General features: G+C 43.9%; 1 protein-coding gene across 1 annotated transcript; it reads right to left on the reverse strand.

The window, feature by feature from the left end:
* Positions 1-2785: 2785 nt before the first annotated feature.
* LOC120652176 lies at positions 2786-7056 on the reverse strand. The gene is made up of 3 exons (XM_039929923.1): positions 6817-7056; positions 6501-6722; positions 2786-3007 (listed from the first exon to the last, which is right to left on the reverse strand). The coding sequence occupies exons 1-3, from the start codon at positions 7054-7056 to the stop codon at positions 2786-2788; spliced, it is 684 nt and encodes a 227-aa protein (XP_039785857.1).
* Between the last annotated feature and the right edge of the window lie 6017 nt (positions 7057-13073).

Here is a 13073-nt window from a genome sequence, read left to right on the forward strand (position 1 = left end):
ACAACTTATGCCGGGACGCCGCTTGTTGATGCAAGGTGCGCCACACCATCATGGCAACCGAGGCCTTCCCGAGTACAGGGATGTTTGGGTAAGTCATTACACTTTTTGGTACTTTCAAACTCTAAATTTTGCATTCTCACTAATCATTGTATTCTTTCGCTTTGCTTGCAGTCGGAGTCACATGAAGACCAGGAATGCAACGACTTCCAGGCATACTGTATGGCACATAAGGGCAGGGCGACGTCCGACGTCTCCTACAACCCGGCGGATCCACCCGAGGCGTACAACAACCCGAGCGTCCACACGCGCATCACTGAGTACACGGAGATGGAAAAGGCGCTCCATGGGGACACATGGGATCCGGCCACCCAGCCCCTTTCTGGAGAAGCCATCATGAAGGCAGGAGGAGGGAAGAAGCACGGCAGTTACTGGATCGCCAACAGCCTTGTCGACACAGCCCGGATGGACGAAGAGACGAAGAGGCGGGAGGAGATCGAGGCGAGGCTGGAGGAGGAGCGGATGCTAAGGCAGGAGCAAGGGCGCAGGTGGCAGGAAGAGTAGATGCAGGAGCGGCAGAGGATGGAGCAGGCGCTTCTTGCTGAGCGACAGGCCGCGCAACAACAAATGCAGACCATGTTCTCATACCTCCAAGGCCTTGGCGCGATAATCAACTATCAACCGCCGCCAACGATGCCCTAGCCTCCACCACCGCTGCCACCGCTAGGCCTTCCTTCTATCTTTCCTCCATCTGGCGCTACAGGCACTCCTGTGAGTATGATATATAGATTTACTTTGCTTGCACATACATATTCAAATTTTGAGATACTTTATGTCAATATATCATGTGCTATATCTGAAAGAACATCTAGACTCACTTAGTGGTTGGTTGATTAATGACATATGCTTTAATAAGAATGATTAGAAGGTATCACAGCTGATATATACATGAGCTAAGTCAATGATATGAAAGTTGAAAAGCGGCTATTCATTTAATATTTTATCTTTTCAAATTGAGTTTAGAAATGTCATGCTATCAAGAGGGACATGAACTCTTACAATTTTCTCAAGATGTAATCCTATGTCAATTTTTTTTTGCAGAATCAATCGATTGGGGGTCAAATGAGCCTCCGGATGAGCATTCACCGGCACCGGCAGCGTCGCAGTGGCCACCTAGCTGATTTAGAGTTGTTTATGATATTTGTTCTACAGACTTGTTGTTGTTGGACTAGACTTGTTTAATTAGTTGGACTTGTGCTTGTTAAACGTTACACTTATGGCATCGATGTTGGACTTATGCTATTTGTGATATTCGTGCGACGTAGCGTGAGATATTTGTGTTATTATGTGATATTTGTGATGGATGTGCCTTATATATACTATATTGCTTGTCTGGAATGTATATATATGCTTTCTTTGTGATGATGAATGTGGTTATTACATAAAAAACAGAAAAAATACAAAAAAAACAGCAAGCTTTGCCGAGTGTTTTTAGCCTGACACTCGGCAAAGCAACCATTTTTCTATTTACTGGAAAACAGATTTGCCGAGTGTAATTACCTAGGCACTCGGCGAAGTTTGAAACTTCGCCGAGTGCCAGACGTGTGGCACTCGGCAAAGATCCAAACTTCGCCGAGTACCACGCGTCTGGCACTCGGCAAAGTTTCAAAGTTCGCCGAGTGCTGCAGATCTGGCACTCGGCGAACTTTGGATCTTTGCCGAGTGCCACGAGTCCGGCACTCGGCAAAGTTCCCCTCCCCGTCCTGTCCCGTTCGTCCCGTTCGGCCGTCCCGTTTCATTGTTTTTTGCCGAGTGCGGCGTGGCACACGGCAAACGTTTGCCGAGTGCCCGAGAAAAAGCACTCAGCATAGTCGGCTTCGCCGGTAGAAGAAAGGCCGTGTGCACTTCGCCGAGTGCTACACTCGGCGACTTCTTTACCGAGTGTTTTCTTGCCTTTGCCGAGTGTCTCTGGCACTCGGCAAAGTAGGCGAGTCCGGTAGTGTAAGGTACGGTACTAGTACTTGATGTAACTTGTAAAAGGCATGCGTTTTGACGCAACGGATTGGACATGGCTCGATCGTGTGAAACCAGCAGCTGTAATCTTTTACCTCTTCTGAAACATTATGATAGGAGTGAGGCTAATAATATATAACTACATGTACTTATCTCATTAACCTTAGCAAATCCATGGGTCAAATTAAAGCATCACGCACGTGCAAGCATGATCCATCAAGTTACAAGCAAGTACATCAAGGACGCCGACACAATGCAAGGTCGTCACACTGATCAGAAACATGTACAACTTCCAAAACAAACCTGAGGCGGCGGCGCTCCATGCCGAGCTAGAGAGGGATTGCAATTCATGCCTTAATTACCTTCTTTTCTCTTCATTTCAGGCTCAACATCTAATCTGCGCTGTGCCTCAGTGCAGCCTTCTTTTCTATCTAATATTAATCATCCACATAGGGTTGTTGTCGATCTGATGCAGCAAACAATACTCGCACCAAAATTATTAAATATCAAGAAACAAAACAACGACACATATATAATACTAGAAAAATCAAGATGTCAAACTTAACAAAACCAAACAGATATTCAAGCAAACAATTTAAACAGGTCTACATGTTCGATTCCCAGTTTCATCATCATTTTATTTCATGCAGGTTTTTGGTCCATGGCCCCAGTGTGCAGGGCCTTTCTATCGAGAACTCCCCCCTTGCTGGACGACAAGCGACCTGCTTATTAATTCTTCCGGAGTAGCTTACAGTTTGGTCCTGGTCTTGCCCTTCTACCCAGACCGGCGTCCTCTAGCAGTAACCTGCCTAGGCGACCCTGGTGAAGTTCCGAGCTTCCGAGACTTGGTTGGAAGCAGGAATGTGTCGTCATCGTCTGATGATTCTGTTTCTGTTTCTGTTTCTGATTCTGACTCTGACTCTTCTCCGGAGCTGTCGCCTCTTGGATCGACATCAAATGTTATGTTGAAATCAAGCAGGTCCTCTATTCCATTAGCCTAGCAAAAAAAAAAGAAAAAAAGAAAAATTAAAACCAAAGGCAGCAGCAACAGCAAGCATATGTATGTCATGTGTAGCATCATATATATATATATATATATAGATAAAACACAAGTACTCAGAAGATTGAAAAGAAGTATACAGTATACAAAGAAAAGGTGCCAAGTTATAACTTGTAATGATTCACATGCAGTCAGCTATGTTAACTAGTAGAATTCAGTGGAGTGCGGTAAAATATGCTTAGAGAAGGATACAGTCATTATTATCAAATGTTGTGGGTTCACTAAAATGTTACGCACTAAGAAATGTATCAGGTGGCCTGCTGGGTAATTTACTTGCGGTGAAATTTAAGGATTAACAGACATGCCCATTCTTGCTCACCTATTTTTCTTTCGGTATATATGGGGGCAGGGAGGGAGCAGGGGCTAAGTCCCCCTCATTCCCACCTTCGAGGCACTTGAATTTCTACCAAAAAGTTCAAATTCAAGCAAAATAAAAAAAAACTTACTACTGTTGCCCCCCTGAACAAAGGAAAAAAATAATAATTCCCAGCCCTGCTGCCCCTATATGAACCCTATCTAACTTGTCCTTGTTGTATAATTGTACTAGAACCCTATCTATCCTTGTTCTTATAATTGAACTATAGTTCCTACTACTCAAGAAATATGCTCATTGAGGGAAAATGGATTGATCTTGATCTAATAACAGCTTCGAAATGACATAGGAATAACATAAGTACACACTCAAATATCTAATAAAAAAGTACTTCTATTTTAAAATATGCTGGATCTCCGTCCAGCTTGTATGTAACAGCTGGTCACAGATATCCATCAGTAATAAATTTTGTGAATTTCCAACTTAAGGAAAGTGTTCTGCATAAGTTATGATGTGAATTTACCCAACAGTTCACAAAAAGAACCTTTGTAGCATTTTGAATGTACGTATAGCCAAGCAACAATTTTAAAAGAAAAACACCCAGAGACATTAAAGATGCAAAAGTTATATTTAAGCCCCAATTAACTATTGGACCCAGAACTATGATAGGAGGGTGTGCAGAAGTCCTTTTGCTCTGGTCCTTTTTTACTTACTTCCATTTTCTTATTGCTACAACTGGATCTACTCATATTCATCAACGTCCATTTTTCTTCTCTTCTCAAAAAGAGTTCTGGAGTGTTTCTAGAAAAAAACTTGTTTAGAAGGAGTTTGCCAAAAACATGTTTGCATAAGTGTTATAGAGATTTTTTTGTGGATATTTATTTGAAGAAGTTCTCCAAAAAAAATAAAGTAGAATTTTCATTTCTAATGAAAAATCTCCCTAGAAAAGTTCCTTTGCAAAATTCTCATAAAAAGGTATAAAAAAGTTTTTTGAAAATTGTACTGACAAGTTCTTGGATTTTTTTTTTGGGAAAAGATGGCAAAAGTTTTGCTGCTAGTATTATAAAAACAAAAAAACAAAAACAAGTGGCGACCCATTCTTTTAGCAAAACTAGACCCAAATACCACTGGGGGTGTACCACACTTTCCCAAACAACTTCGGTACGATGACTGAACCAACTAGCTAATCTATGAATCTGCTTGCTTGGGCAATAATAAACTTTGAGACAACTTAGTCGAAGCATTACCGAACTAACAACTCACCAATTCACTCTAAATTGCATCACATATTGCCACTAATTAACCATCTAAGAACTTGCACTTCCACTCACTCCGGAAAACACAAACACATACAAAGCACAACTAACCACTAATTAAGAAGACACCTTCAAAATTAATGAAAAAGGGGACTAAATCAGTCAGAGTTGCCGAGCTTGTTGGACAATGCACTCAAATAGCTTCAACTTCCAACAGAGGCCATCAGCTTGCTCCAGGTCGGTGCTTAGGATGCTATCGCCGGACGAAGACCTCAAGATGACACCACATGCACCACAAGGGTGCTTCTCCCAATAAGATGCCTCCAAGGAGAACATTGACATCCAATCATATCAACCTTGTGTGACAGCAGCCCTGCTGTGTTATGAAGAAATCCGCCATGGCATGAGCCATGGTGAGGTGGGGATCGGAGGATACTGTGACAATGCCTCCAGAAAGCTAGGAAGTGGTGCCCATAGGTGCCATTGTTGTCGGAAGAGCACTTTGCCTCCACTGCCCACCCCAATCAAAACTAGAAGTAGTCACTACCATCTTTGTTGATTGTGCCCCATATCCGAGATATCACCAAGCGACCGAATTCCCCCTATTGAATCTATGGGAGTAGCAAGAGAGATCCATTAAAGGGAGGAGCGAGGACCATATCGGAGGTGAGTTCTTGTGATAGTGGACCAACAGCAGGTATCTGTTCCAGGACCAGTGTTGCCGCCAACCTACTACCACCACCAAAATAACAGTCGTGGGCTCCACACACACTTTGGCAGCCGGAAGGATCAAGCTTGTGCATCTTTGTCCACTGTGGGAACTAGAGATGAGGCCAACGCTGCCTGCTCCTAGCCACTTTGAGATAGCCAAGTGAGCCCAACCTGCTCGTGCATGAACCAAGATAGTGAAACTAGGGGAGGTGGTGGGCCCATGTGAATGGCGCATGCTCATCTATGCGCACAATAGTAATAGTTGATGCCTACTATTGCAATGCTGCGCCGGTAGATGATGTGTTCTCCACCGGAAGATCTGGGGGAAACCATAACCAAAAAGCAGATCCAACCATCCACAACGACGATCTATCGTCCAAGCCATTGGGAAGGAGGGAGGGGAAAGGGGGGCCATTGAGGAGAGATAGGGGAAGACAAAAGAGGAAAAAGGGGTTGGAAGATGCAACGGCCGTTGTTTGAGCATTCACTAGTGGTCGTCATTATCCATGACCTATTGGAAGTGGCGGCGGTGGCCGCATGTGTGGTCGGGTGGGGTGGCCTAGGAAATAGCGGCTGTGTCATCCTATGTTATTGCGTGGAGATGATGCACTGGAAGAGGCTAGCTCAATATGGTTGTCGGGCTTGATCGGGAAAGTTGTGCGAAAAATGATATCTAGATAACCTTCTAAAAGTAGAAAGTCACGGAAAGAAACAACAACAAAAGCAAAAAATAATGATTTGTCGTCGAAGATCGTGCTCGCCACCGTGGCATGTGTGGGGAATGCCTTGGAGAGTGTGTTCTGCAGTAGCTGGACTTTGCAATAATTTTGAACTCCCAATCATGGACTATAAGCAAGAGACATTGATTGATGCTAATAACCATGGCTGGTTAATTACCCTATAATAATGTCCCCATATAGCTATAGCTACTGTAGAACCGCCATTTCATAGTAAAATATAGCACGGTAGTTTTTCAGAAACATGTAACATGTAGATATCGCACTAGCTCACCGCGATACATGCATATTTGGCACTATTACGCGTTTACGTTCCAATCCCCAACCAGGCCCGCGTAACAATTAACAACCTGCTCATCAGCTATACATAAAATCTGATCGGACCACAGAGGAAGCGGGCGAGATTTGATCACCTTGCATCCAAGCGAACAGAAGAGGCAGTCTGCGTCGTTGAGCCCCCGATTGCATTCCGTACACTTGTTTGCGGCAGGCTTCTTCGCCTTCCCTGAGAGAGCCCGCTTATCAAGGAAAACTCCCGGCTCCCCGTTTATCATGTACGTCTGCACGTAGGATACGTTGAGCAGGCGTCGCAGGTCGGCCACCTTCACAAGGCAGTGCGACGAAGACCTCCGGATCTGCAGCGCCCCGCCCACAGAGCACACGTCAGACATAGGTCACCTCGAAATGAAACTAACAAGAGCTTTGCCATGGAGACAGTACTGCGCGTACCTGGATGATTTCGTGGCCTGCGTGGTCGGCGAGGCACCCGGAGCAGAGGGCGCCGCCGTCGTCGCAGCTGGTGCAGAAGTAATTGCAGGAGCCGGCGCTCCTGGTCGAGCGGCCTAAGGCGCCCGCGTGCAGCGAGCACGGCTCGAAGAATTTTTTTGTCTCCCGAAGCCGACGCAGCCACGCCGGCGGGCGGCGCTGCGCGTCCAGAAGCGCCATCTTCTTCAGGCCGCCCATGCCCATGCCTTTCTCTGGATCGGAAACCACAGGCAGTAACCAACGGCGAACAACTGGAGAAGAAGAACAATATGCTGCTGTGGTACCGAAACAACTACAGGCTATACGTACGAATACGATCGAGAAGCTAGCAAAGAAAAACAAAGGATCGATCGAAGCTTCACAAACCTGCTCAGGAGATCTCTAGGGATTGAGGCAGATGGGGATCTCGATCCCCTTTCAATTCTGAGTTGAAATGAAATACGGCCGGGGCTGATTTTTGGTGAGATCTGCTTATATTTGGGATAGATACAACTAAAGTTGCCAGATAGAGCCAGCAGACTAGTAACGTAAACCTGTGTATTTTTAAGCAACACATTATTTAGCATTTATCTTTCTGTGAAAAGGCACACGGCACCCAAATTGTGAAATAGTTGGTGGCCGGGGGGGATTTTGAATTTCGCTTCAAACTGAAGCGGGAGGAAAGGGAGGAAACAATTAAATTGGGAACAGCTGTGCAAGGCCGCCTGACGTCTGTAGCTGGCCGGGTTCACACTTCACACACTGTGGTTCCATTATTTCATCGATGTGATCACGTTTCACATGCATGAGTCTCTAGATGGTCCAAAATCCCATCTTGTTTCTTTACGAAAAGAAATTTTTTTTACGAAAAGAAAACAAGGTTCTGAAACCCCATGTATATCTTCACCTGCCCAATCAAGGAGACAACAACAATAGCCGCACCATAACCCAATGAATTAATGGTGAGTCCGCAGGAGCAAAAATGCGCGAACACACAGATAAAATCTCATTTTCCGCGCGCATACAAATATAAGGTTGATAGAAATAAGAAAAAAAACGTTTTTAAGGAATCAAGAAAGACACCCTGATTTATTTAGAATCGCTCGCAACCCTTCGCTCTAGCTAGCCCATTGTTTTTGCAACAGGAGATCGAGGTCACTCCAATATATGCTTAATGCCAAAAGACCTTGTCATGTCCAACCTGTAATTTAAGTTTTGAAGTAAAACAACGGTGAGGAAACCCACCTCAATCATCCCCACCCGGCGAGCCCAAAAATTATCAGCATAAAAAAATTGTATCCGCACACCACATCGGAAAAGTATTGTCATTTCACAATGAATGTAAAATTAGGAAACAGCAAACATTGCCACCAATAACCTGTCATAATATATATAGAGAGAGATTAGTGATGATTAATGTCTACTAGATATATCCCAAGATGTCACACAGGTGCCTATTCTCTTAAAATGCATTTTTAGATTCATAAATTTATCCTACGGCGTCATGCAGTTCCCTAAACTCTTAAGATAATATTTTTAATTTAATAAATTGCTTTTTTCCAAATTTAAGTAAATGGAAAATTCTTTTGCTACCACTACTACAAAAATGATTTGTAGGAACGTCTCGATTTTTCTTCAGGAGCGGACCAAAATTTTACCCGTTGCTAGAAAAGCATTTTAAGGGCGTGTCACCCCCTTACCCGTCCCTAAAAATGAGCGCCAATTTTAGGGACAGTTTATGGCATCATCCATTCCTACAAATGCATTTTTAGGATAACTGAAAATGTTCATACACATCTATAGAACAACTGAAGCAGGCGGTGGAGCCACGGCGGAAGACCTACTAAAGGGGGTCTAAATAGTTAAACTAATTTTTGTTGGCTGTAAGCCATTGTTGTTTTCCGTAAATAAAATCATAGCCAATATGTTGGACCTAATTAAATATATAATAATAGGCCAGGTTAGATTTCCTGTCAACAACAAAATAATATAAACCGATAGTGGCTCTAAGCCTTTGTTATTTTCTGTAACAAAAAGTAACATAAAATTTATAGATATTCATAGGATCCACCCGTCGGTGACTCCAGTACCACGGCCACCTATCAATGGGCCCTGTGCATACTTGAGAGGACCCATGAAGAGTACCCGGGTCCTAGGATTGATCCAAATTAAACTTGGAGGCAGAGTTTTAGGCCTACCTTCGCCCTACTAAACAGAATTTCCTTGTTCAAATTTGGCAGACCTTGATCCGGTCAGTTGAGATGGGGGTGATCATCATCCGATATGACATAAGACTGAATCGGTGCCTCCTAATTCGCTATCGCTTTTTGCTGGAACAGCGAATGTGAAATGGTGAAATCAAAATCCTCAAGCAACGCGTCTGGCTAATACTAGCAAGGAAATGGAGACATGTGTCAAAAAGTGCACAAGGCAAAGTAGACAAGTAGCAAACACATGTAATCAGAAGTCTAACAATATTCTATATGAAAAGTTTGGCGTTGCTAATTCATCTGGTCACAGAATAAATCATGCCGTCTATATGTGTCAACATAATCTTTGTTTTATATTTTCAAAACTTTGATTATCATCGGGGTTTTAAATTTTTATATTGATATGGAAACATGAAAAACACTTGTAAATTTATCTTAAAACTATTTTGTAATTATATACTGTAATTGAACTCTGTCTCCTTGACCATATGTGTCATTGATGCCAATATAATACCATATGTTCAATTATCATCTGTTCACTACGGGATGCAGGGTATTTGCCGAATGCTAGAGGCACTCAGCTAAGACCTTAATACACTCGGTAAAGTCTCTGCTGTGTCTAACCCTCGACAAATCTGACACTAAGGGCACGTGCCATGCTTTGCCGAGTGTTTTGTGGTTGGCACTCGGCAAATATAGGGTTTGTCAAGTGCCTATGTTCTAGAACTCGGCAAAGCGATTGTCAAGTGCAAATTTCAACTGTGCGTGATCACTCTTTAATTTTGTGTGAGAAAAATTAAAGGTGATTACTATTTTTTATACATATCCCGTGAGATTATTTCTTAACGTTCAAAGACAGATCCTGAGGCAGAGGGGAGGAGGGTTCATGGCCTGACAAGCTATAGTAAGGCAGTAGCCACGCCCTCGCACGGTGACTGGCCAGACGAAGCCTTTCTCCCATCAGTTACTACACTAGCGAGTCGTCCATGGAAGTTGTTAAGATACGCGCACGGCGACAGTGTTGAGCCTCTCTAGTTCAACAATCGATCTGTGAACACGCAGCGTCAAACAAGGATTCATCTAAGTGCCAGTTTGGGGACAAAGTTTACTGCCGATGAATTACTATTGAATATAAGTGGACGACTTCCATCCTTGACCGTGGCAGCTTCATCTCTGCTTCTCATGTTGACGTTTCTGCACTCATTTCTTGCAGCATGCGAGATATATACCACACGCATGACATTGACTTTTTACTGATCGATCCATGTGTGCGTATACGTACTTGTCTTCCTTGAGATCCGGCATAGCTGATTATATTGGTGGAACTGGAACTTATGAAACTGTAATTTTTGTTGATGAGCTTGCTCGATCTGTCCATTGAATTATCTTGCTCTGTTTCACAAATTACAAAGACGTGAGCATGATGTTTGTTGGATTGGACGAGAGTGCTTATATACCAGTGATTGGGGGAACTGTAAAAGTATCTTCCCCGATAACTCATGAAAGTGGTATTGGGATATCCCAATAATACGTTATTGGGGGATGTTTATTAGGAGACTGCTGGAGATGCTCTGCATGTGGTATTGGCTTACCTTCTTCTGTTCTCTTTATTCCGGCTCAACGTCTAGTATGTGCAGTGCCTCGATGCAACCTTCTTTTCTATCTGATATATATAATCATCCAAATGGTTTTCTGACGCAAACGATACTCACGAAGAAACAAAACAGCATAATACTAGTAGAACAATAAATTAAAGATACCAAACTTAACAAAGCTAAACATATTCCAGCAAACAATTTAAACATGTCTGTATGTCCCCAATTTCATCATCATTTATTTCATGCATGTCTGGTCCACGACTCCAGTATATGCAGAGCTACTTTCTATGCAAACCCACCCTTGCTCGACGACGAGTGACTCGCTTCTTCCAAGTTCCAGGGTAGCTTGCAGCTTATTAGTGATAGTCTCGGCCGGTCCCTTCTACCTAATAGATACCGGTGTCCTCTGGCATGCAGCAACATGCCTAGACCCTGGTAAGGTTCAAATCTTCTGAATCTTCATCGTCTAATGCTGATTCTGACTCTTCTCCAGAGCTGTCTCTTCTTGGATCGACAGCGAACGATACATTGAAATCAAGACGGTCCTCTATTCCTTTAGCCTAGCAACAAACAAAAATTTCAAATTAATCAAAGGAGTCAGCATTTCAGCAAGCACATTTATGTCATTAGTAGGAGCATAACAAACAGATATAGTACTCAGGAGTTTCAAGAAAAATTATAGTATTATACCCAAATAATTAATTGTGCCAAAAATTAACTTATAATGTTCCACAAGCAGCAGTCAGCTATGTTTACTAGTAGAATTAATTGGGTGGTAAATTTTTCTAGAGAGAGGGTTCAAGTTGTCACCAAATGTTGCTTCTCTCTGAAATATGTTACAAATTAAGAAATGTGCTTGCTATGCGAAGGGGCTCACGGCGCAGTGGTAAAGGCCACTGGTCGGAGTGCTCCCTCCCAAGGTTCAACCCTGCACCTTTATGCTTCAGGGGTTTCCCTTGGAGTTTTCCAATAAAAAAAGAAATGTGACTGCTGCCTTGGGTCAGTTCTGCCCTTCCGTGTGGTGAAATGTAGGGTTAACATCTGAGACGTGAGGTCCTAGAATCCCATGCTTTGCTCATCGATCTATTTTCTTTGAGTGCCGATAAGATGAACCCATCTGTCGGTGTTCCGTATCACCGGCTAGTAAATTTATATGCACGTCACAGGATCGGATGGTAATACAAGCGAAGACACGAGTTTTTATACTGGTTCGGGCCAAATGTCCATACGTCCAGTTCGAGCTCTCGTACTCTTGTATTCAAGTTTGAAGTAGGGGTTACAAACTGGCGACAGAGGGAGAGAGGGTCCCAAGTCTCTGGTTGAATGGATGCGTGTGTGTGTGTGCGCGCGCGCGCGCGGGTGCAAGTGAGCCTGTGTGGATGCCCCTGCATGGAGCGCGCCTCCCCCTTTTATAGCCCAAGGGGTGAGGGTTTACAGAGAGAGAGAGATGGGGTCGGGCGCCTCCCGATACCTGTTGGCTAACTGATCGGTGGGTCCCTTCGACCTATTTTGACCCATGGCATGGGGGACATCCCATCCAAATACTTCTAACACAATATTCCCCGTATCGTCGTGAGAGACGGGATATCCGCCTGCCAACTGGATTTCCTCCTGGACTCCGCATCCTCCGTATCTGGGGCATGGCGCTGTGTCCTGTTTGATGTGGCACTTATCCCTTGGCCGGCTCTCACAAGTTCTGACAGAGTATCCAGGCCTTGTCTTCGCCTGAATCTGCGCGGGCCAAATCTACTTCTCACTCTGCGTCCGTACCGGAGTGGAGGGTGGTCACGTCCCTGACTTCCCGGAACCACCCTGGCGGTCAGCCTTCACCCGAGGTGCCTCCCGATTTTCGGGAGACCCATATCCACATGTTGCGTGGGCCATCCTGTGGGGGTTGGGCGAGGCGGATCCCCTCCTGCAAGGATCGGGCGAGGCGGATGTCTTTCCCTTAGGGTCGGCTGTTTTGCTGGGCCTTAATCGCTTCGTGTCACTTATTTATTAGCCTGATTGATCTTAATGGACCATGTTGGGATATCCATAAACCTTATCCCCAACACCATCAGCGGGTGGAGATGTGGGGGCCAATGCCCCCCCCCCACACAGAGAGAGAAGTTGAATTTCTGCTCAAAATAAATATCCAAATTAAAAATTACTGTTGGCCCTCACAATAAAGAAAAACTTGAATTTTTAGCTCTCACGTAAAACCCACATCTGGCTCACTTGTCATTGTTTGTGAATTGAACTACAGAAATATTCTAATTGAGTACAAAAAAGGTAGATCATGATCTAGTAATTACAGTTCCGAAATGAGATTTGAAGCAAGTACAAAAAAGATACCACCTAGTGAAAAGAGGAATAACCTAAGAGCGCAATCAAATGTCTAACTAAATAGCACTTATGCCAGGAGATATAGCTTGCACGCAATAGATGGTAA

This window comes from Panicum virgatum, chromosome 1K (assembly GCF_016808335.1).
Source record: "Panicum virgatum strain AP13 chromosome 1K, P.virgatum_v5, whole genome shotgun sequence".
NCBI lineage: Eukaryota > Viridiplantae > Streptophyta > Magnoliopsida > Poales > Poaceae > Panicum > Panicum virgatum.

Coding starts and splice junctions, on each gene's coding strand:
- LOC120652176 (XM_039929923.1), bottom strand. CDS start 7,056: ATGGGCATGGGCGGCCTGAAGAAGATGGCGCTTCTGGACGCGCAGCGC. Junction 6,723..6,816: donor CAGGCCACGAAATCATCCAG/GTACGCGCAGTA, acceptor GGGGCGCTGCAG/ATCCGGAGGTCTTCGTCGCA. Junction 3,008..6,500: donor TCTGTTCGCTTGGATGCAAG/GTGATCAAATCT, acceptor TTTTTTTGCTAG/GCTAATGGAATAGAGGACCT.